This window comes from Eublepharis macularius, chromosome 4, assembly GCF_028583425.1.
Source record: "Eublepharis macularius isolate TG4126 chromosome 4, MPM_Emac_v1.0, whole genome shotgun sequence".
Taxonomy (NCBI): domain Eukaryota; kingdom Metazoa; phylum Chordata; class Lepidosauria; order Squamata; family Eublepharidae; genus Eublepharis; species Eublepharis macularius.
This window is the reverse complement of record NC_072793.1, coordinates 159,355,075-159,380,385: the sequence shown is the minus strand read 5'-3', so window position 1 is coordinate 159,380,385 and position 25,311 is coordinate 159,355,075. Positions and strand designations below refer to the sequence as shown.

Genomic DNA, 25,311 nt, shown 5'->3' with positions numbered 1-25,311 from the left:
CATTCCCTAACAAAAGACCAAATTACCTCATACGACCCAAAGCCACAGAATTGACAAGGCTGAGTGTTTTTTTTAAAAAATCCTAGGCTGTGATTCACGCCTGGCTTTTCCCTGTCCTGTTGTGATTCTAAAGAACCAAGTCCCATTGAAGCAGGTGTCCGGGTTTGTAATTTCAGAAGCTTCAAAGTTGGCAAATCTGCTGTTTTTGCAGTCTGGGGGAATTTGTTGTCTCAAGCGGTTCCCTTTTTCCACACCTATGGGTCACTCTGGGTCACACTTGTGCCCGTCGCTCCAAAGAGCCTCTGACCTCTCGGTGTTGACATCCCTCTGTTATTTAAGGCCTTGCTAGCATTGGCAAAGTCTGCGCTGGGCAGATTTAGCCCTTCCACTTTGTCATGAACCTGTTCACCCATCCCCCTCCCTCCTGTTGATGATTTTCACAGCTCCCTTTTTAGTTTGCTGCCCATTTTCTCGTGAAGTAGTTCAACCAACGGACAAAATCACACACATTGGAGGCAAGAGCTATAGGCCAGAGAATGCGAGAGCTAGAGTTCAGCCAGGAGCCCAAGCTTCCCCCTAAACTGCTCTGAGGATTACTGGAGGGAGGCCCAAGCTGCAGGAACCCAGGTAGGCAATTGATAAAGATCTGAAGTGGGGAGGGGGAGGAATGTATAGCCTATTTCCATGATTTATCAGAAGCCTCATGTTTATCAGAATAGAACCTTATTTCTCAGGAACTTCTTTGGAAAGCTTCAGGGGCCTAGTGATTACAAGACTGAACCACAAACGAGAAAGTCATGGTTTCAAAGCTCATCTATTTTCATGTACAGACCCTCAGGCAAGGCACTCTTTCAGCCTTCCTCCTCAATATGGGGTTAGTATGTAATCCTCCTGACATGATTACCATACAAAGCTGTTGTACGCACAGCAAGAAGAAAATGTCTGTGAAATGCTTTGAATATTCAGAACCACTGTACAGCTGCTAACTGTTATTGCATTTGAACTGCAACGTTCTGGAACATTCTCCTTCAGAATAATCACGGGAGCAAAGGGGCCTCAAGATGCTGGGTATATCTGTGAAAGAAACTATTATTAGGCTTGCTCTGAGTGGGACACTAATCTGTCTAGAAGAGCGGTATATAAGCACAATTATTATTATTAGGGTCACAAAGTTGGGTTGTTTGTTTTGCCCTACTGAAGAGCAAGGCCCACACCACTTCTCCCTTGAGTTTGGTGCTTTTTTGGGCAGTAGCTTTTGAGAGGGATGTGCTTAATGCTCAAGGTCTACTGTATTAGAAAGAATTGGTGAGCAAGAGCTTTGCCTTCCCTCATAATCTCTGGTGCTGAGCATTTGCTGAGCACTTCTACAGGTTTTTGGTGTGGAGTATTTGGTTTGACTATATGAGTTTATCTGCAGGGAGAGCTGATGTCTGGGCTCCAGAGCAAGAGGTTGGACTTGATGTATTTATGTTGTCCTCTAGCTCTAGAATCCTAAAATCTTGTACCCAAAGTCAGCTTAATGTTATATTATTGCGAGCCAGTATTATATCATGTAGAGTGTCAGGCTTGGGTCAGGGAGACTAAGGTTCAAATCCCCACTCTGCCATGGAGCCTTGCTGGGTGACCTTGAATCAGACTCACCTCACGGGTTTGTCATGAGGATAAAATGGAGGAAAGCAGAATGATGTAGGCCCTTTGGATCGTTGTTGGGGAGAAAAGTGGGGTATAAATTAGCTAAATTAAAAATAAATAAATAAATACTGCATTGCTTACAGGGGTGGGAGGTAACCCTAGGTCAACTGGCCAGTTTTCTACTGGTGAAATGGTCCCTGCCCCTCCTTTTTGGATGGTTGCTAGTTGAGGTTTTCCATATAACAGAGAGAACGCGTCTGATGGACCTATTTACTAAATGTATTTGTATCCCACATGTCCTCTAAGGAGCTAAGAGTGGCTTACATCATTCTCCTCTCCATTTGATTCTCACAATAACTTAGGCTAAGGGCCAAGCTACAAGTGACGAATGACACTTGAACGGCAAGCGGATTGAGTGGAGGGCAAGTGAACGGAGAAATACACTTGCCGTTCAAGTGTCATTCGTCACTTGTAGCTTGGCCCTAAGAGAGAGTAACTGGCCCAAAGTCAGCCAGAAAGCTTGATTTTGAGCATGAGTCTCCCTTGTCCAGTCTCACCTTAATCATCATGACACCAACTCCTCATCTGACTCCTTAGGAGGCTGCTTTTTAAATGTTTGATACTTTTCAAAGCAAAAGAAAAGATATTCTGCATAGATTCTAAGAACCTAGCAACATTAAATTTGCAACTTTTTTAAAAAAAAGTTCATTTTCAGCACCAGCTTTTCTGGACCTCAAAATTCGCTTCTCTGAACACTGCGGTTCCCTTTGGATTCCTTTTCTGCTTCCTTTTCCCTCCTGAATATTTCCTCAGCCAGAGAGGGAGCTGTCCACATCAGAGGAATTAGTATTTTCTGTCAGCTTCGTCTGTCCCCCCACCCTTATTCCCTCAATTTGGCTCCTGGGCACATGGCCTTAACCCCCTCATCTACTGGTCTTGCCCCAGGGCTCCCAATTGAGCTTCTTCCCTTCCCCAGATTCTGCCCTCCCCAGTCCAGGCACCACCCCCAAATCTCTAGGAATTTTAGAAGCCAAAGTTGACAATGTGATTGTCAATGTCAACCTCCAGGTGGGGCCATTGATCTTTCAGAATTATAATTGCTCTTCCGACAATAGAGATCAGTTCTCTTGAAGAAAATGGATGCTTTGGAAGGTGACTTCGAAAGCATTATCTCCCACAGAGGTCCCTCCTCAAAAAAACCCTCCCCAGGCTCCATCCCCACCCCAGTCCTAATAAGCTGCCTTTTACTATTCTAATCCCACCTTTGATTCTCCCTTTTTCACATTCCAAACAGTAGCGTTAGGCTCACCAAGTGTGTTACATCTTGTTTTACATTTGCCTTCCACAAGAACTTTTAATCTAATGTCAGTTGCAAGTTCCCACGTGGGAACTCTGTCTTCTCCAGTGCCCCACCCAATAAGTCACTGGAGGCCAGGAGTAAGAAGTAGACATGGGCACGAACAGCATTACGAACGAGGGAAAAACCACGAACAGCCCGTTTGTCTGTTCATGAACAAGCAGTTCATGAGGCTCTCTTCTAAATGAACAAGTGGTCTTTGCAAGCCTCGTTTGTTGCCTTTGTCAGCCGTTCATCAAGCCAGACAGTCTGGGGCCTTTCAATCAGTTCCCCTGGCAATGGTAGGGACTGAACTCTGTCTGAACTCCTTCTGGCTTTCCTTATGGCTTTAACCCTTCAAAGTACTTCCAGCAGAGAGTCCCGTTTTTGCCACTGTGAAGAGAAAATGACAACAAAAGGGGAGACCCATGCATCATGCCTTTCCCAGGGTGCAATCTCTTTGAAACTTGGGGGTCTTTGGAGGACAGTGAGGACTATGTTCCCTGCAAATTTGGTGGGTATTGGACATTAGGAAGGTCAGTTTGTGGGGTGTTTAAAGGGCCCTGCCCCTTGCACGTGGCAGGAAAGGGCGTTTTAAACTATCAGCTGGCAGGTGGCAGGGGGGAATTCCCCCTGCCGCCTGCCAGCTGATAGTTTAAAGGGATCTTTAAGGGGCCACGAACAACGAACATGTTTGTGAACAGGGTCATGTTCGTTACTATTGATTGTCCGTTGTTCATGGATGGCAACGAACAATGAACAGCTTGTTCATTTTTTTCCATTCGTGCCCATATCCAGTAAGAAGAGGGTTAGATTTATTTCATTGTTGCAACAGTGGGAGGGAAACTAGGCCTTAGAAGCCCCCAAAATTGTTTTCTTCTGGCTCCTCTCTTGAGCAGCAGAGTTTTTATAGCATTTTTAACATCACAATATCAGTGTACTTAATTACAATATGATTGGTTCATAGTATATGTCGTAGTTAGAAATTTCATAGATGCAGAGGAGTTAGCCGTGTTAGTCTGTGGTAGCAAAATCAAAAAGAGTCCAGTAGCACCTTTAAGACTAACCAATTTTATTGTAGCATAAGCTTTCGAGAATCAAGTTCTCTTCGTCAGATGCCTGATACAGAGACTGGTCAAATACAGAAGAGCAGGAGAGAGAAGAGGCAATTAGGGGGAGGAAGGGGGAGGGTGCAATCAAAACATTCATTTGCTAGTATATGTAAACATCTCCTTTTAGTGTGTGTATCAGTTGGCTTCAAAGGAGTTTGCCCTGTTAGCTTCTACAAACTAACAGGGCAAACTCCTTTGAAGCCAACTGATACACACACTAAAAGGAGATGTTTACATATACTAGCAAAGGAATGTTTTGATTGCTCCCTCCCCCTTCCTCCCCCTAATTGCCTCTTCTCTCTCCTGCTCTTCTGTATTTGACCAGTCTCTGTATCAGGCATCTGACGAAGAGAACTTGATTCTCGAAAGCTTATGCTACAATAAAATTGGTTAGTCTTAAAGGTGCTACTGGACTCTTTTTGATTTAGAAATTTCAGTACACATGTCGCCTTTTTAGTGCAAAGTCAGCTTATGTCACATTTGTGCATGTGTGACACTACAGAATAAGACATTGTCTTGTGTATGTTACTTTTTTAAGAATTCCTTTCTGACGTAATGTATCTGGCAAACAAACAATGCTATTATACCGTTATCTTCTGAGACACAGCTCTGAATTCTTGTTTTCAATACTCAATGTAACTAAACATAGTTTCTCAAAGTTACTAAGCAATTGTGAACTGCTTATTGCAAACACGTAAGAAATCACTGCTTGTATTAGGTCCATCAGCATACAATTGTTATTATAGGTGAGCTTGGCTGTGGTATCACTGGCAACTCTGCAAATGCACGGGCCTTGATTCAGGTTAGGACAGTGCGGCACAGACAGGATGTGTTTCTGCATGATAAAAATGTGATAAATTACTGCTGTTGCAAATGGTCACGGTTAGAGATGGGCATGAACCGGAAAAAAACCCGAACCATGTGGTTCATGGTTCGTCAAATTTCACGAACCATGAACCACGAACTTTCACGAACCTGCCACTGGTTCGCAAACCGGTACATTTGGTTCGTGAAAACGGCACATCCAGGGTCAGAAAATCATCACTTCCGGGCCAGCAGAAGGCCACTTCCTGGTCAGCAGAAGTTCACTTCCGGGTCAGCAGAAGGTCTGCAGGAAGTCCATCCCCTGTTGCCTAGGAAACCAATTGATCAGCACCAAGCTGTCTGCAGTGACGAACCAAAAAATGAACCAAATGAACCAGCCTAAAGTTCATGGCGGTTCGTCAGAAATGGGATCTGATGAACCGTGGTTCGCAAACTGCGAACCAGTCTGGTTCATGCTTAATTTTGGTTTGTATTTCGGTTCGTGCCCATCTCTAGTCACGGTTCCTCCCTGGTCTAAATTTTGAACATTGCATAGACATGTCACAGACTGTACCTCTTGCATTTCATAGCCTCTTGATCTGCATCACACATCTGATGAAGCAGACTCTAGCCCATGAAAGTTTAGGCCTTAACAAATCTACCATCTTTTTAAAAATTTGAGATGTCACAGAAATAACGTTTGCTTTGCTGTAATGGTTGACCATGGCTACCACACTGTAATAAGTGGGCAGGATGTCCCACTGCAGCAATCTGCTCTTATATATTACTATTTCAATGATAACAGGTCAGGAGTGGAGATAACAAGGTAAAAAGGTAAAGGTAAAAAAGCACCGAGACATTACTGACCCATGGGGGAACGTTGCATCACGACATTTTCTTGGCAGATTTTTGTTATGGGGGTGGTTTGCCGTTGCCTTCCCCAGTCATCTACACTTTACCCTCAGGAAACTGGGTACTCATTTTACCGACCTCGGAAGGATGGAAGGCTGAGAGCCAAGCTAGAAGTGATGAATTACACTTGAATGGGAAGTGAACAGACTCACATGTATTCCTCCCTGTTCACTTGCCATTCATTTGTACATAGTGATCGAGTGGAGCACAAGTGAACAGGGAGGAATACATGTGAGTCTGTTCACTTCCCATTCAAGTGTAATTCATCACTTCCAACTTGGCTCTGAGGGCCAAGCTACAAGTGACGAATGACACTTGAACGGCAAGTGTATTTCTCCCTGTTCACTTGCCCTCCACTCAATCCACTTGCCATTCAAGTGTCATTTGTCACTTGTAGCTTGGCCCTGAGTCGACCTTGAGCCGGCTATTTGAACCTGGCTTCCGCCAGGATCGAACTCAGGTCGTGAGCAGAGCTTGGGCTGCAGTACTGCAGCTTACCACTCTGCACCATGGGGCTCCTTGGAGATAACAAAGCACTACCAATAAAGGCCCTAATCCAAGTAACATTTGTCACACTTCTATCCCCTTGAAAAAATTGAGCAAGGCATAACAATAAACTAGGCTCATTGATTTCAGTGAAATTTACTGCAGCCCAAAACTAAGGGGTCCCCCCACATAAAAGCTTTACCTGCTTACCTTTTGTGAATCTCTTATAACTTCTGCTGGGTATGTAAGAATGTCTCATCTGTTTTGTGCAGTAGGCATTGTGAAGGCGCACTTTCCCAAAAGTCCAAGAGGGGAACCATTTGATTTGTTTGGAGCCTTGTCAACACCCAGCCATCTGACACCGCGGGCACAATTTTTGTGAACCAAGCGATCCTCAGGGGAAAGATCTAAAAGAGAAAGTCACTTGCTCTGGTGGCAGAGAAATCGTCCTGGAAAAAAATAAATAACCCAACCTGGAAACGCCTAGGAAAATGGGAGATAGCCCTAGACTTACCACTGTAGAGAAAACAGAACTATCATCTGAGAATGTGTATGAAAAACACGAAGAAGATGTACATCTCTTTTGCAAGGAGGATCAAATCCCACTGTGTGAAGTATGTGGAGAATCCAAGATTCACGAATCACATACTCTGATTCCCAGGGAACAGACAGCAAGTACGAAAAAGCAGGTGGGTCAAAATCAGTACAATGAATTTTGTCTGTAAGGCAGTAAGAGGCCTGTGCCAATGGAGAAGCTTAATGTTCTCTCCCTGGGCTACCTTTTTCAGACACCTCCATCTGCAGCAGAGCTAATTTCTTGAGGAGTCATCCAGGACAGCCCCACATAAGGCACAGTAGAGTAGTCTGGCCCAAGGCTAGTAGGCTATGAATGATGGCCATTATACCTGTCTATTCAAAATCACTAGTTTATACTTTTTCTTCTTTCAGGATAAAAGATAGAGGGGCACTGTAGTGTTTATTTATATTAATATCTCTGTAGAAATACCTTTGAGACAGCTCACAAAAACAGATGGAAGTTACAGTAGAAACACCACAAATTAAAAGACATATATAGGAATAAAAAGCAGCATGTTATAGATAAAAATTGTAAATATCCTAAAGGATAGATTTCAACTGACATCTCAAAATCAGGATGAAGTGGGGGAGAGAAACAGTTACCCCAAAGCTTGAGAAAATGAAAATGTTTCCATCTGGTACTGAAAAGATTTCAGTTTCAGTATCAGAAGAGACTTTGTGGACAGGGAGTTTTGAAGTCATCGTCACTACTAAGCGCTGCTGAGAGCCATTTGCAGGCCCCCCAGACAACAGTTCCTTCTGCTGATCTTCATACTGTGTAGACCCAACTCAAATAGAATATTAAAAATCATATGATTTGCCTAGCACCAAGGACCCTCAAGGGGGTCCTTGGTGCTAGGAAGGAGTTAACCAATCCCTCCCATGTACATTGGAACGTTGTGGTTATATCACACTAGGATCTGGGAGACCTCAGTTCACATAATGATGAAGTCTGTTAGGTGACCTTGGGCCAATCATTCTCTCTCTCTCTCTCTCTCTCTCTACCCCAACTCATAGGATTGTTATGAGGATAAAATGGTGAAGAAAGAACCATAAGCTCCTTGGAGGAAAGGTGGAATAAAAAATCGGTAAATCAGATAGATAGATTAGATAGATTAGTTATCTATATATTAGATATCTATGTATAAGGGCTGCAACACTGAGTTAATTAACCAAATAGATCAATTAATGTAGATCTTTTTGATTTATTAAAAGGGTGCCCTTGATTACTCCTGTGTGACTTCTCAGAAAAACAAAGAAAGAAAGTCGGGAGATTGTCTTCACATCTCCTATTCACTCTCTAATTTAGGCCTAAAGTCCATTATTCATAATTTTCAGTGTGAGATTAATATTTCATTATCACGGCCCACCGTTTTATCTATGGCTAAAAAATATTTTTTGCCTGAAACTGAGGATAAAATGCATTGTTGTCAATAAAGACTCTGTCCACAGCTGGCAACCCATTGGGAGATGCTGGGGGGTGGGGACATTTGCAGCAGGATTGCACCAATGCGCAACTTCATTTCAGGAGCAAAACTGGAGGTGATGTCACCGTATAGGTGGTTAACTCTCTAGGATTTGCCCCAAACTGTATGGTTAAACCATAGAATTTTGGGTTTATCCTAGAGCATCATCTCAATGTGATAATGTTACTTCTGGTTTTATACTGGAAGTGATGTCGCACACAGGTGCTAGGCCAGCAAGCCCAGCCCAATTTTACCTGTACTGTGAAGCAGCAGTGGGAAACTGGTGCCAAAGCTGGGAGTTCTCCAGCTGTAATGGGAGACCTGGCCCTCTCAACTGTTGATCAGCATAAGTTCTCCAGAGAAAACATTGCTGTGTCTTATAAGCCACTCATGAATTTCATTGGCCATGAAGGCATATCTTTGGCGTTATTTTTCAGCATTATATACCATGGGTTGAATCCAGATCAAATTTTTCACTAACTAAAGGGGAGGTATACTCACTGCCAATTTTCCATTTCTGCTGCAGACCCTCAGTTTGGCCCTTGTGCCATTCTTGAGAGTCCGCTGTTCCCTAGGAACAACATTTCGGGGGCATTGATGGACTGCAGTGGGAGGCAGGGAAGTTCTGTTCCACTGATGGAAGTGCCTTCCCTTACTGTAAATTTTAGCCTGGTTCCAACCCTATGATTGTATAATAGACCTGCAAATTTTAGTCAGTTAACCAGTTAAATTGATCAAAATCATTTTGATTGGCTAAAAGAGTACCCATGATTACTGGACATACGGATGATTAAAAAATTATCCTAATACAAATAGTTAAAAAATGCAAGTAACAGACACCATCTTAGAAGGGGTAGTCCTTCTTGTCCTGAATGCCTATTTTAAGGTTGTTCCTTATAACGTGTTAAAGCTCACTTGGGCCGTTTCCACAACGGCTTACCTTTTGCCGGAACACAGCGTATTCTCGCGCAAAATCACGTGATAACAGCGTGTTCTCGCGCGAAATCGCACGATAACAGCGTCTTCCTGGCGCAATTTCACGCAAGAAGACACTGTGTTCCGGCAAAAGGTAAGCCGAGTGGAAATAGCCATGGTTAATCAAGCAACATCCCAGTCCTATGCATTTTCAGTTTCTTCAAAGAACCACAGAATTCTGTAGGGCCTACTTACAGATAAGGGCTCACAAGAGTGAATCTAACAGTAATTATTCTTATCTCATTCATTGGCTTTTAGTAAAATAAATGTGTGTTTTTTCTCCCTCTCAGGAGACTGGAAGCTCACTGAGTGGGTAAGTGCCCTTTTTCTTCTGCCCCGTTTGAAGCATCCCTCCTGGGGAGAGACGGTAGAGGTGAACATCCTAAAATGCTCAGGGCCAACCAAGCAGATGCTTGAAGTAGGGCACAGAGTACAGAAGAAGTGATATGATAAGCTTTCACAATAGTTGATATACAGTGTTATAATTTTTAACTATTTTGAGCTGTGTGACTCACCCAGAAAAATTCTGTTAGTCTTCAAGGGGCTACTGGAATTTTATTCTACTACTAGAGGAGTTAGCCATGTTAGTCTGTAGATGCAAAACTATAAAGTGATACAGCTACTCATTTGAAATAATTTGTATCTGTTCTTTATTTTGTTGAATGAATTCTCAAGTTTTTACTTTGCAGGAGGAAAGAAGATTCACACACATCCGCTTCTGGAAATTCAGATGTAACATCTGGCTCCAAAGGTAAAGGTAAAGAAAGGTGACGTGCCTGAACTGCAGAGCTGGTAATATCTGGAAACATAATCATAGGATACGTCTGGGAAGTAAAATCATCAATTTACCAATAATGTTATTTCATTGTTTCACTCCTCACTTTTCATCAAATGATAGGAAATTCCAGGGCAATTTTACAGAATCAGTTTCCTTTGGGAGGACGGAACTCTGGAAGTTTTGTGGCCCCTATCCAATAATGTGCAAAATAGCCAAGACTGTACATGTTTTGGCCTTCAAAGGCCAAAGTTACCATTGCACTGATCAGTTTATGGGGAGTAGATTGAATCCAGCCATCTGCCCTCCTCCCAAACAGCTGATCAATGGAAATTCTATATATTTTTATAGCTCTTCTTGCACAGTCATGGTTGTTTGATTGAGCACTTGTACGCTCAACAGTAGTTTTCACACGAAATTCCAAAGCCAGCTAAGGATCTCTGTCTTAAAACCCAGTCCCTTGTGCATATGTTCCCTAGCTGAATGAAGCAAATATGAGTTATCATATCCATTTACTTGCAGTGGTACAAGTTGAGAAGGTAGGCATAGGAAGTAGGAGAAGTAGAAGTAGGACATCTCCAAAACAAAACTGTGGGGGGTGGGGCTTAACAAAAAAGTGTCTGTTGATGCCACAACATCTCTTCTGGCAGCATCACTAGAAGTGATGTCATCAAATCATAGGATGTTCTAAGATTCCCCTGAAGCTCTAGTTTTATGTGAATCCTAGAGCGTCCCACAGTGTCAAACTTACCATTCTCACTGATCAAATAGTACACAGGGAAAATCAAAACCACAACTCCCACCTGCTTGAACAGTGGTCCCCAGTCCTGAAATATCTAACTAAAGAAGAGAAAATGTTAAAGAATACGACGAAACAAGACCTTTACTTTACTATGGCATACCTGTGTCAATAGATCACATATGTATATATTTGCTTTTTACAAGTTTAAGCTAAAACCAGGGGCTTTTTTCAGCTGGAACGCGGTGGAACGGAGTTCCGGAACCTCTTGAAAATGGTCACATGGCTGGTGGCCCTGCCCCCTGATCTCCAGACAGAGGGGAGTTTAGATTGCCCTCCACGCCACCGAGCGGCGTAGAGAGCAATCTAAACTCCCTTCTGTCTGGAGATCAGGGAGCGGGGCCACCAGCCATGTGACCATTTTCTCCGAGGGCATCCCACTGAGTTCCACCACCTCTTTTCCCAGAAAAAAAGCCCTGGCTAAAACCAAACAGAGAATATAACGAGGAATCCGAGAATGGGCGATCAATTAATCATTCATTCGTTATTGTGTGTTTGATAGTTGTTGTTAACTTAAGTTTGTTTGTTAATGTTAACAAAAAATTGAAAAACTGAATAAAATAAAATAAACCTTACCATTCCGCTGGCCAGGACATCCTCTGCCGCCACTGGATATTTCCTGCTGCTGCTCAACTGGCTGGCAGAGGGAAATTGGTGGGAAATGGGGGGGGCGGAGAATTCAGAAGCATTTCAACATGCTGTCATCATTCCCCATGTCCCCAGAAGTGACATCAGCGCATCATTGGGGGAAGGCCATTTCCATACGGCTTACCTTATTCTGCAAAATAGTGAAATCTCGCGAGAAGACGCTGTTATCACATGAGAAGACGCTGTTATCGCGCGAGAAGATGCAATAACAGCGTCTTCTCGTGAGATTTCACACGAGATTTCGCTATTTTGCAGAATAAGGTAAGTTGTGTGGAAAGGCCGAAGTTGGGGATACTCTGGTATTTGGGCAAAACACTATGGTTAAAGCATAGTGTTTTACCCAAAGATCAGTGTCCTCAGCAATGTGCAGATATCATTTCCAGGTGCACAGGAGTGACATCAGCACATCACTTGATGATGTGATGATGTTAATGGAGAGTCCCCCCCCCCCCGCAACTTGGTAAGTCTCCCCCACCTCCAATCAGTTGGCCAGGGGGGCCTGGCAGCCCTACACAGTGTGGTGATGTCACTTCTTGTTATGGATCCAGATGTGATGTTACAGTGTTGGTGTCGATGAATGCATTTCACCCCTCCTATTTCCCCCCTGCTGCCCCATAGGGGGATGTAGAGTGCCAGCAGGGGTTCTGCTGCCAACAGTGGGCAAGGCCCAGTCTCCAAATACCAGCAGTACTCCTTAATCCTCAAAGATTTCCCTCCAATTCTTTCTTACTACTACTCAGTGTAGTTTTAACGGAACTATGTGTGGAAGGTGTAGCTGGAATCCGCGGTCACTCATTGTTGTCCTTTATAGGAGATACACTCAGTGGGAATGAGAAGGACCATACAGATGAGCTGGTGCTGATTGAGCAGTGGGTTGACTTCAACTTCAACGATAGCAAGGAAGAAGGTAAATTGAGTTTCTTAAGAATGTACGGTTTGCATTGGTGGATCAGTCCAAAGGCCCATCCAGATGTCCTCGGGATGTTCACAGTTAGGGAAAGCTTGGTAAGGGGCATTTTCGAACATGAAGTTTGAAGTGGTTTCTCCCTAAATTAGTTGACAATACTAATATTGGCTAGAACCTTCATTTTTATTGAAAACTATGTACATTGACTTGCAAATAAATAGAACAAAAGAGGCTCAAAAGCCATTTAAAGCTCAAATACGGAAATACTCCCTACAGCTGATTCTGCTGAAGACACAGAGTGCTGATTTCCTCTATTCTGAACATGATCTATTTTGTGTATTTATTTATGCCTAGCTTTCCTCCCAAACGGCTTATAAAGTTCTCCTCTCCTCTGTTTTTTCCTCACCAGGGCTTTTTTTCAGCAGGAACGCGGTGGAACAGAGTTCCAGAACCTCTTGAAAATGGTCACATGACTGGTGGCCCCGCCCCCTGATCTCCAGCCAGAGGGGAGTTTAGATTGCCCTCTGCGCCGCCGGAGCAGTGCAGAGGGCAATCTAAGCTCCCCTCTGGCTGGAGATCAGGGGGCGGGGCCACCAGCCATGTGACCATTTTCTCCAAGGGCAACCCACTGAGTTCCACCACCTCTTTTCCCAGAAAAAAGCCCTGTTCTTCACAATACAACTGTGAAGTGGATTTGATTGACCCAAGGTGATCCGCCCAAGGTGGATTTGACTGGCCCAAGGTGATGCAGTGATCTTCTGTGGCAGAGTGGGGATTTGAACTGGGATCTCTCAGATCCGAGTCCAAGATTCTAACCTCTGCTCCATACCAGCTCTGTAATATTGTAGTCACATTCGCTTCAGTCATTACAGTTGAACTTCATTTCAGCTTGGAGGACCTAGTCTGCCTCACTCAGTGGCTGAGAGGATAAGCAAGGGGCCAGAGCTCTTTAAAGGACGAGTGAGATGGAAATAAACAGAATAACCTGATTTTAATTGTCTTTTACGTTATCCCTGCAGGCACTCAGTCAAACTCAAGGATCCAGAACTCGATCACATGGATTGTTCTGATACTGTTCACTATCCAGATCGTGGGCTTGGTAACGACTATCTTCGTTTTTACAAGTAAGTGGAAATTCAGTGTATTTCAACTTTAGAAATTCTTGGGTTTTTTTTTTAATGCCAGTTAATATTTAAGGTGTTTTTAAACCTGACTCTGTATACCGTCATGTCTGAAAGCCCATGGGTGTATATTTTTTGTCATATATATATATACATATTTGGAACCACTGTTCCTAAGATGAGTATGTTTCTCACACATTATGCTTTGCCAAAGTGAATTATCATTTCCTACATCCCTGTGCAAACAAACTTGTCATGTGCAAAGGGTCTAGCTCTTAGTATGGCTGACTTTTACTACTTGCTTTCATCCTTTTACACCGGCAATAACTGATCTGAGTGTTTTCAACATTTGCTGTATGAAAGTCAAACTGAAAACAACATGGTATGGTTCGTTTGGTTGTACCTTCTTTTTGTTATTCTTTTGGAAAAAACGTATTTTCAGGGTGTGTGGAGGATATCAGTTTTAATATTTGTCCATAAAAAATTGCTTGTATGCAAACAGTATGGGAAGCCTGGCTTTTTCAAACAGATGGTTTCTGTGCTTCCACTTGCAAACTATCTGGGAGCTCCATGTAAACATAGCCAGGAAAACTGAGCTCCAGACAAAGTCTCCATTATGAGGCTGTGCTTCACAAGAGATAGTGTGATGTAGCAGCTGCGGAACAGACCTGAGATGTGAAAAACTGGATTTTTGTCCCACACTTTCATTATCAGCCTGAGTGTCACTATCTCTGCTTATTCTGCTTTGCAATGTTGGTGTGAAATTCAGAGATCTAGAGCTGCAAACACTCCCTATTTCTTTGCCTACCTTCCTTCTAGCTCTAGTTGATGAGACATCATTACATGGTACATTGTCCGGCTCACTCTCACAATACTGGCAATCAGTGAAGAGTGTGATGTTTTTGGCTCATGTGCTGTTTTCAGCTAGACTAGGGATGGGCAGTTTTGTTGTCCTGTGGACTATATCTGAGTCCCTGGTCAAATTTTGATGGGTCCAATTGAGAGTCTCTGCATGAGACATCTGACACGTGAAGAACATGTATTGGGAGATGTAATGTTAGCCAGGAAGGGTAATTTAAAAAGACAGAGCCAGCAGCAGGGCAAAAGCTTTGCTATACACTGGAACTGCGTGAAGGGGCTGTGAAATGCCAGAAAGGAAACTTCAGCACATTATAACCTCTCCAGATCCAAGCCTGGTTCTAGAAGACAGCTCCAACCCATTTCCATTCCTTGCTGCCCTCTGATCCCACACAGTTTTAGACTAGAGAAGTGGGATTGACAGAGCCTTTGGAGAAGCGAGGTGAAATCAACAAACCCTCTGAAGAGTGATCTCCACTAGCTCTGTCTTTTTAAACTACGCTTCCCAGCTAACATTGCATCTCCCTACACTTGACGAACATGCACTGAGGCATCTCATGTAGATAGACTCTTGGATGCTGGCTCTTCTTAATTCAAGCACCAGCAGTGCTCATGGAAACAAATCAGTGTCCAATCCAGAGCCCTCAAAAGCAGGCAGAGACACAATGATGCTCTTAAGGGCCTTTAAGCTAGCATTGCCAACCTCCAGGTAGGGCCTGGAGGTCTCCCAGAATAACAAGTGGCCACCAGACTACAGAGATCAGTTGCTCTGCAGAAAATGGCTCCTTTGAAGATAGATACCACAGCATCATATTCCTGCTGAGCTCCACCCCAAATCTCCAGGAATTTCCCAAGCTGGGAACCCCACCTCAAGCTGTTTACCAATTTGGGGGATCGTTGTCTCATTCTTGCCATTTTGTTAAGCAACTTTAAGGCTGGATGCAAAAGTCCTGTGCACCTGCTGTGCGCCTGCTGTGGCTTTCAGGCCATAATTTGCCCTCCTCTGCACCAGACATTGCAAAGCAGGAGGTTTGCAGACATGGAGTGGCAGCTCTTTTGCACCTTCTGTATTGTCTGTCTCCGTCCCAAGCTCCTTGAAGAAAGGGGAGAGAGTACAAATTTAACCAATAAACCATGATGATTCTTCTTGTCAGTGGCTAAACCCAATTTGCCGTCCTCCCACACTGCTGCCCCTTGTTGCCCACATGGCTGGATCATGACCCAAGGGAGCTGCTATCACTTCTTGGATATGGAAGGGGCCTGGGGCGCTGGCCAGCAGCACTGTTCCTCTCTTGGGGCCTCCTTGGCCGTGATTGATAACTTAGAGAAACTGGTAAGAGAAGGAGCTGCTAACATTGCCTCTGCAACACTGCTGCCGCACCGATGTCCTTCAGACAGAACGCAGCCAGTATTTCTGAGCTGTGCTTCAGGCTGCAAAATGCCTTCCAGCTGTTGTGCATGTGGTTTGTACCAGAAGAGCTTGCCTAGAATATCCTGCCCCAGGTGGTGCTCTCTCTTGAGGTTCTTTTTTAATGTACAAGTATTTTATAATGTTATCAAGTACAACAGGTATCTCCCCCGCAACATTCTCTTCCCTGAATTTTCAGCTTTCTTTAAAAAAAAAAAACCTCTACCCATTTTATTCATGGAGATATAAACGAGGGTAAAGCATGCAGTCAGCATTCTACCCAATTCCGCGCTAAGAATAGCCGCTTCCCTGCATTCTGAGCGAGCGGCCCTCGGATGATTGACAGTGTCCACCATAAAGTTCATCCACCCAAAGTGTCCTGGAATACAGAAGCTATGCTGAGATCTTGTGCAACGCCTGTTCATGCCAGTGGAGCTTGAGCAGGAGATCTTCCTGCTGGGTGGGTCAGCGCTCCCATTTTGCCATCCTTGATGGTACCCAAAATCTGGCAGTCAAGATGGTCATGTCACCTCACATTATGCTTCCACCTGTGGTTCAAACGGGAGGAGGTGCTGGATCATGGCGCAGTCAAGTGGGACAGATAGCACCGTCCACCGCAGTTTGCCTCTCATGCTATCAGATATCAAGCCTTGCCTTTATAATGTGCGTAGGATTGCACAGTTTTGTCTGAGTAGGAACAAAAGATGAAACTGAGGACACTTTGGGGGACGGAACTTAGTTGACTCTGGCAGGAGTGGAACTAATTGCAAACGCTTTCTGCTCAGCTCTGAGGTTGGTGCTGGTAGATACGATGGACGACGCTGGTCACGCATGTGCACTGTGTGAAACTTATGCTGATGACTTATGCTTATGCTGATGAATTCCCACATTCACTCAGAAAAATGTAGGAAACCAGTTCAATATTCTGCCAATTGCCTCGGAGGTTAAAAATAAAATATCTTTCTTTGAATCAATTGGTATCCTTAAATGAGTAAGCCCTCCTTCTGAAAACCACTTTGTTTTTCTTTTTTTTAAAAAAATCAGAATGCTTCAGTGCATCACAAAGGACCCTTCAACCACTGGGTGGGTCTCCTCAGAGAACCAGGAGAGATCTGGAAGTGGCCTGATGGCACTGTGTTCAACAACCAGTAAGTTCCTATTTCCTTCATTGTGTCTCTCTCTTGTTTAGCATGGTCGAATCCACATTCACCCATTACCCGCATGTTTATCGGATATCTTCCGTTTGCCTCCAATCCGCGATTTTTTCCTCTTCGTTCACATTCCTGCTTCCAATCCTTCTTTCTCGCGCGTCCCTCTGGTCACACGGCCGCTCGAAAACCACTTTTTGGAGCGGGACCTTTTTTTCCTGCCCATTTTTTAAAAAATTTTTGAGTGCACTTTTCCGTTATTACGATCTTGCCTTATAAAGAAACATCATTGAAGATAATGATGCCTCTCTTTCCCCCACTGACAGCACTGATGGCTCTCTCCCGTTTCCTTTTTGGAAATTTGGAGGCATGTGAGAAGCTTTCGTGGGCATTGCCTATGCAGGACAGTTCAGTGCCTGAATTTTACTGAAGTTTCACTTCCTTGGAGTGTCATTATTTCGATATTTTGTAATTTCGATATTACAGTAATATAAAATAAAAAAAATAAAAAACAGTTAAAAAGGAAGTTTCGCGAGTCCGTTCTGAGGATGGATTCACCCCAAAATGATTTTTCAAACTACCAGATTTGATTCAGAAACAGCATAATCAATAAATCCAATGCTATGAAGTCAAAAACAGTCTTTTGCAGACTACAGAGCACTTGCAAGTTGAATCAGCCAATAGGAACTCTCGGAACAGCCGGAGAGACAGGAAGGGGGGTGGTTTTTTAAAAAAACATGTAAATTGCGCATTGGCCCGTTCACGGCCACCGTGAAACTCCCGTTGAAAACCTGTGACCACATATTCGGGAAAAATGCGAATGAAATGCGTCTGCTTAATGAGGTAATGTGACGGGCACTCGGGATTGCGTGGGGAATGCGGGGAACATGCGACTTAGAATGAGTAATGTGGATTTGCCCCATGTTAAAGAAATCCCATCCACAGGCCCTCCTGATGCTGTTTTTAAGGCCTAAATTAACTTCGGTTTAATTTAGATCCTGATGCAGATTCAAATGGAAGCTTCTGGTTATGGTTGCCAGCCATGCACTGACATGCTGGGAGATCTTCAGGGGGTGCCTCGGGAGGGTGGAGTTCGGGGATGTGAAGTCACTTTCTCTATGTTGCTGTAGGAATTCTCCCAATCTCCATGGTCTTTATCATAGAGACTGGGGGAAATTCCTATAATGTCACTGATGCCTTGCCCTATTTCCTCCTTCCACTACAATTACTGAGAGTGGTGGACCTGGGGGGGGCAGGAGGTTGCCTGATGTTACTGCACAAATGGAAACCCTACTTCTGGCACCTTACTGAAGATGCCAATTCTTCCATCTCCATCGTTTCCCCCATTGCTAGCCCCTGCGCTCTCATGTCTCTGGGCCTGCTTTTCCTCCCTCTCTCCCGACTTGCTCCACTTCCTTCCATCTCTTCCCCTCCCATGTCACTGCCTTCAGCTCTGTTTTCCATTCCCTTCATGCCTCTTCACTCTGCTTGCTCCTAAAACTCCTCTCCATACCTCCCTGCCATTTTTCCCTTCCATGTCCACATCTTCTCCCCAGCCTTGTAACTCCCAGGCTTCTGCCACTTATCTTCCAGCTCAGTTCAGCACCAGTTGCCATCCCACTCGATGCTTGGGATAGGGCTCCAAACCTTTCCTCGAATTCCCTGGCACATTGTACAAAAGGCATTGGCTTGTTTGGGGCTGTGACCTAAATCTCACAAAGTCTTTTCATGGTATATCAGGCATCAAAATACACTTGGGGATTTTTTTCTATTTTCTCTCCTCACTTTTTAATCTTTTAATTTTCCCTCCTGAAAACCTGGGAAGTCTCCTAGTTTAGTCCTGGGTGGTCCTGTTGTACAGATTTTTTTGATCCGCTCAGTGAGGCTACACTGATAGCTGGTAGCTCTGTATATCGGTAGAGATCTCAAGCTGTTTTAGTGTTGTTTGTTCTGGGTTTTGATTAATTTTAAAATGTTTTGTTGCTTTTTATGCTTTTGTATACCTCACCTGGATCACATCTGTAGGAAAAGCAAGTCAAAAATATCGTGAACAAAAATATCCTAAATGCATCAGTGTTGATATGTGAACTCACCCATTTTATTGCTCTTCTTATGCAGCTTTGAAGTGGAAGGAGAAGGGCAGTGTGCTTATCTAAACAACGGATTTGTGAGCAGCACTGACTGTTCCGTTGAGAAGAAATGGCTGTGCAGCCATAAAGCAAGACAAGAGGGGAGCCCCGGCCGCTGCAAGGGCACGTGAAAACTTAAGGACTGATCTTGTATCAAAAGAGCTACCAGTGCTTTCCCATGTTGTGAGCTGCCACCTGCTTGTGTGTGTGGTGGTGTGTCAATTAACCACCAGTGTCTAAGGGTGGCATACCTTTGCCAGAGACTTAGGTGATTTGGGAATCCATGTAGCCAAGCTTTCTTATAGTATGATTTCCAGAGCCAGTAGATTGGAAATCAGGCATAAGGTAACACCAGAGAGCCACCCTTAAATGATTTTTGTTCACGTCGTCTTGTTATTATAGTGCAAATTTTTGGGCAGAGTTGCCGATACCTGCTGACTGGTTGAAAGTTGTCCCGTGATGATTAAATTAAGTCAGCTGCCTCAGCTTTCCTTTGGGGTTGGGAAAAAGATGCAAGTTCTGGGCCATCTTCTGGGCATGGCGTAAGGGTCACTGGGTGTATGAGGGGGGGAGGTATTTGTGAATTTCCTGCATTGTGCAGGGGGTTGCACTAGATGACCCTAGAGATACCTCCCAAACCTACAATTCTACGATTCTAAGTTTTGCACCCCAGAATTGTGAAAAGTCCCTGAGAACATAAACCTAAAATGTAATAGAAAGACTCAAAATCATATGGCAACTGAAACAAGCCTATCATTTATAACACTTCATGATTCAGACTCATGATATTTGAGGGCTGCTGGTTGTTCAGGGCCAAATCTAAGGGGTTTGACTTTTGTCATGAGGTCTCTGAATTTCTTAAAGGTTCAGGTATATTGGTAGCATACTGAGGTGGAAGGCAGATAGCAACATCTCCCACTCAAAGGGGGTGGGGTGGGGGGTAAAACTGTGGGCTAAGTCTTACAGTAGTTGTTAGTCCTTATCTAAACTGAATTGTGAGTAGCAATTGAGCTTTTCAGAGAATGGCAGGATAAAAATCCAATAAATACAAATATATAACTCGTGTCCTGTGATGAACTTCAGAGGGTGCCTTCTGCTGTGTCAATTGGTCATTCTAACCTAGGGATTAGAAGAAAAATGGGGAGGGGAATGGAAGGGGAATTATTCACTATCTCAAGATGCTGATATCACTACTGGCCATGCCAGAAGGGACACCAGCGTACCAACAACAACATCATTATGTCGCTAGCAAGGTTTGCTTGCCAATCCTGAATACAACCCAGAAGTAACAAAGGGTAGCTGTAGAAATCTCCAGAAATTCTATGATAAACTCTATAGCTACCCACTGCCACTTCCGAGCTGTACCTGGAAGTGACATTCCAGTGTGGAGGAGGTGGTGGAGGAGCATAAAACTGCACTTATATATCGCTCTTCTAGACAGATTAGTGCCTCACCCAGAGCGGTGAAAAGTTAAGTGTTATTATTATCCTCACAATACAGCTGGGGAGCTGGGGATGAGAGGAGTGGCTTACCCATGGCAGTAGTGGGATTCGAACCAGTAGAGTGCTGATTCACAGCCAAACCACTTAACCATTGTGCTACAGATGCCAGCATTGGAGCAGCAGTGGGCAACAGAGGTAATTAGGGGAGGACTCCCAGCATAGCAACAAGCCTGGGAACCTTATTCTTCCAGGGGCCAGCCTCACACTGCCAACCCTATAGGGTTGCCAGCCTCCAGGTAGTGGCTGGAGATCTCCTGGAATTACAACTGGTCTCCAGGCCACAGAGATCAGTTCACCTGGAGAAAATGGCTACTTTGGTGGGTGGACTTATGGAATTATGCCATGCCAAGGTCCTTTCGCTCCCCAAACCCCACTTTCTCCAGGTTTCTCCAGGTTTCACCCCCCAGATCGACAGAAATTTCCCAGCTTGGAGCTGGCAACCCTACAACCCTACCAGAGATCTCCAGCTATGTAAAGTTTGTAAGCATTTTTGGAATTATGACAGCAAGTAATGGAAAACTCCACAAAATAGCTGCCATGAGGGTAGAGCCGATCACAAAACATTGGAGGTTTCCAAGCCAAGCATCTAATTAGGAAGGCAACTGTTTCTGAATGGGCACTCTCGTGGACAGCATGGTATCCAGAGGAACCATATTGGAAATTACTGATCTAGCCCGCAGTTGCCCACTAACATGAGCTGCCTATGAACCTTCCATTGAAGATGTCAGAGACTGAGTCTAAGAGTTGAACCACACGATACGAATTACACAAGACTGAGCGAGTGTCAGGAGTCCTGTCTTACCCCAAATGCCCATGTCCAGCATTCTATCGATGAGCATGTGTCCTGGTCCAGGCACGCATTCAAAATTTTCTGCTCCAGTGTAGCTGCAATGGCGCATGTACGCGGTCACGATCAGTAAGTCAGCAATGCAGAGTGTCCTTATTTCCTATATCTTCCGCTTCCTATCTGTGCAAAGTGGAGATGCATGATGGGATATCTTGGAGGTACGCGGAGAAAACCCATGCCACCGCGAACACGGGTTCGATGGAGGTCCTGCAGTCCTGGCGCGTGTAGCTGAAAACAACGTTGGAACACGTGTAAGTAAGTTTTTGTGTCATTCGCGTGTAATTCGTATCATGTGGTTCAGCTCTAAGAGCCAAACTACAAGTGACAAATGACACAGGTTGGACACTTGTCAGCTTCCCTCAAGTTTTGATGGGAAATGTAGGCAGCTTGGCGGAATGTTAGACAAGTGACAGTTGAAAAGTCCATTGGACAGCAGTTGGAGAGCCAAGCTGCAAGACCAGGATGCCTACATTTCCCATCAAAACTTGAGGGAAGCTGACAAGTGTCTAACTTGTATCATTCGTCACTTGTAGCTTGGCCCTGAGACTTTCCACATGCAATGCACATGCTTTCCTACTAAGCCACCAATCCTCCGCATTTTGCTTCAAAAGCTGCATCCAGCCAACTCAAAAGGACAATGTCATGATGATGCAAAAACTGTCCTGCATGTGACAATATTAACCTCAAGGCAAATCTTTCTTGTGAATATCCCCTGAATGCTGGCAGCTGAGATTGTCCATTTCTGGATCCGTGTGCCCCTTGCCATTGCAGGATAGCTTGTCTTCATATAGGTCTTAGAAATGTCGTAGAGAATTAAAATTCTGCAGTTGAAGTTTTCTAGAAAATTTCTCCTGTTCACCCTCATTATGAAATGTTGATTTGGAAAATGCTTACTCTGTGCTACAAAGATTTTCAGAGCCCTGTGGGAAAGGGAGTCAATGTGACCTAGCATAAGTAGAGGCGATCTGCTATCAGTCAATTTGGGGAAGACGGGGTTTTTCTGTGACATGTTTATTGCTTCATAACCTTTATTCTAGCAGAGGGTACATTTCCTAGAAGCAAGGCCTTGCTTGAGCCATGCTGGCAACTCATGTTCCCTATCATATTCATGCAGGGGGACATAGCTGGCATACTGCTCACAGATATGATATCAGTTACGCAAACGAATATAATGTCACAGTGCCGTGGAGCAGCTAGCGAAGGGTTGCTCTCAGCCAAGAAGAGAGCTAATCATGGGGCAATTCTCCCACCTCCAAACACTCAAAAACAAAATGTTCACTTTTAATCAAATATTCAGAAGTGCTCTAAATTGTATCACAAATGTTTTACTCAGAATGCTGCTTTCCCCGCAGCCGCTTCTGTCTCCCATTCACCATACACCAAATCCACTTGATTTTTTTAAAAAAGAAACCCCCCCAAAAATGCTTTCCTTTCTTGTCTTGAGCCTTTTTGAACTCCCACCACCAAACAGGTATTGGCAAGGGCTGTTGGACCCCAATGGACACCAAGCCACTAAGTATGAGAGTTGCTGTCAGGATGCACAAAGAGCAAACTTGCCCAGTGAAAAATGGAGAAAGTGTGTCGGAACAATGTTGTGAAAACCAGTTACATTGATGGATACAGACAGGATCCTGACTTCTCTGAAGGCCACTATGTGAGCTCTGATCCTTGACCATTTTGGTTACTAAAATCTTGTAAGGACCTCATAAATGAGCCCTTGAGATTTATCATAAATCAATCATAAACTCAAGGCGCCTTCCCTTGGCCACTCAAAGAAGCAGTTATCCACTTGTTACATAAAAAAACTATGACTATGACTAGACAAAAATGATGTGACCAATTACCACCCAGTCTCTAATCTGCCCTTTCTAGGTAAAATGATTAAAAGAGACCAGCTATCTTCAGTGTAGAAATTATCTTGTGGCATTCTACAGGATTCAGTTGTATCCCCCATGTTATTCAACATTTAAGTAAAGCCTTTAGGATACATCATTAGTAGCTATGAAACTGGATGTCATCAATATACTGATGGCAACTAACTCTGCATCTCGCAATCCAAATCCCATGATGATGCAGTAGACATTTTGAATCACTCTCTGTCAAGTGTGGTCAGATGGCTGAAAGTGTCCAAATTGAAACTGAACCCAGACAAGATGGAAGCGATGCCGGTTGGGACGGCAGAGATCTTGAGGGACAGTGTGCTCCCCACTTTCAATTGGATTCAGTTGACCCTTGCAGACTCTGAAAAAAGCCATGGGGTTATATTGGATCCAGTGTTGCTGCTAGAAGAGCAACTTAACGCAACTGCAGAAAAAGTGCCTTCTACAAACTTAACTTAGCCCAGAAGATGGCTCCCTACCTTGATATGACTGATCTGGCTGTCTGGGTCCACAGCATGGTACCATCAAGACTTGACTACTCTAATGCACGCTGTATAAGTCTCCTCTCAAAGTCAACTCCCATTCTGCAGTCACTCCAATGGCTACCCATCAGTTCCCATGCTCAATTCAACATTACATGCTCAATTCAACATTACATACAAATAACAACAACAACATTCAATTTATATACTGCCCTTCAGGACAACTTAACACCCACCCAGAGCAGTTTACAAAGCATGTTATTATTATCCTCACAACAATCACCCTGTGAGGTGGGTGGGACTGAGAGAACTCTGAGAGAGCTGTGACTGACCCAAGGTCACCCAGCCAGCTCCAAGCGGAGGAGTGGGGAATCAAAACCGGTTCTCCAGATTAGAGTCCTGCCGCTTTTAAGCACTAGACCAAACTGGCCTTCAGATCTACAAGACTGCCTGTCTCCCTATGCTCCACCATGACATCTGTGCTCATCTGAATGGAGCCTTCTGCACGTGCCACCATACAACTGGGCAAAATCCTCAGCTGCCTGTACACATGTATTCTTCGTAGTGGCTCCCCCTTTGTGGAATGGCCTGCCTGAAGACTTCAGGAAAGCTCCCACTCTCCTGGCTTTCCACAAACTATGCAAAACTGAGATATTCAGAAGAGCTTACTTACACAGGTAGTAGGGCTGTGCTGTAAGGAAATGGTTCAAAGAGATGCTTTGATAAAGAGATAGGGATGGTAGACTATACTACTGCGCACTGTCTGTTAGTGAAAGCATGTGCCTACTGGGTCATTTCCATGTCATTTAATATGTTGTGTTTCAATTGCTTATGTTTGTTTCAGCTCTGTAACAGATTCCTGCTTGTTTTCAAATTCCTGCAATCTATAACCCACCGTGTTGTTCATTGGATGTCCCTGCTGTTGATTGTAACGAATTACACTGTGTAATCTGCCTTGAGTCTCAGTGAGAAAAGCAGACTATAAATAATGTCAATAAAATAATAAAATCAAGGTGGAAGCAGTTGCACCCAGATCTCTCTTTTTATTACAACCAATGCCCAGCGCCTTCTTTGTCCAAAGAGTCCATCTTGCCAGTGCTTTTTCAGGGGTCATAGAGAACTGCTGCAGGAAAGGAACAGTGGGGTGAAAGATGTCAAGGCTCATGCAGCCATGGGATGCACTCCACTGTTTTGTGCTACTTTTCTGCATAAGGGTTTCAGAGGGTCAGAGATACCCAGTTCTGTTCCAGGTGTGATTAGTACATGTGATTAGTGCCTGATAGTACAAAGCTCCTTTGCCTCCCTGACTGCAGGCAAAGTGTCTACACACACTCATCTGCACAAGTGACGGCTGATGCAGAGTGGCAGGGCAGAGGGAATAAAGGGGAACAAGGTCAGAAGGGAGGCCTTACCTTTTTAACAAATGAAATTGCTGCGCATGGCCAACTGCAGTAACAGAATTTGGCCACCCTGTGGCAGTATATACTGACAGTGCAGCTCTGATTTGA

The 25,311-nt window shown here is 44.1% G+C and overlaps 1 protein-coding gene across 2 annotated transcripts; it reads left to right on the top strand.

Annotated features, from left to right (window-relative positions):
• Positions 1–355: 355 nt before the first annotated feature.
• LOC129328948 (C-type lectin domain family 2 member D-like) lies at positions 356–24,815 on the top strand. Of its 2 annotated transcripts, none has more exons than XM_054978286.1 (9): positions 356–627; positions 6,555–6,971; positions 9,590–9,612; positions 9,989–10,050; positions 12,333–12,428; positions 13,448–13,552; positions 15,562–15,740; positions 16,860–16,963; positions 19,082–24,815. In XM_054978286.1, the coding sequence occupies exons 2-9, from the start codon at positions 6,774–6,776 to the stop codon at positions 19,221–19,223; spliced, it is 909 nt and encodes a 302-aa protein (XP_054834261.1). In that variant the 5' UTR covers positions 356–627; positions 6,555–6,773; the 3' UTR covers positions 19,224–24,815. The 2 variants fall into 2 exon arrangements, with proteins under 2 accessions (XP_054834261.1, XP_054834260.1); XM_054978285.1 differs by having other exon boundaries at positions 9,989–10,056.
• Positions 24,816–25,311: the final 496 nt, after the last annotated feature.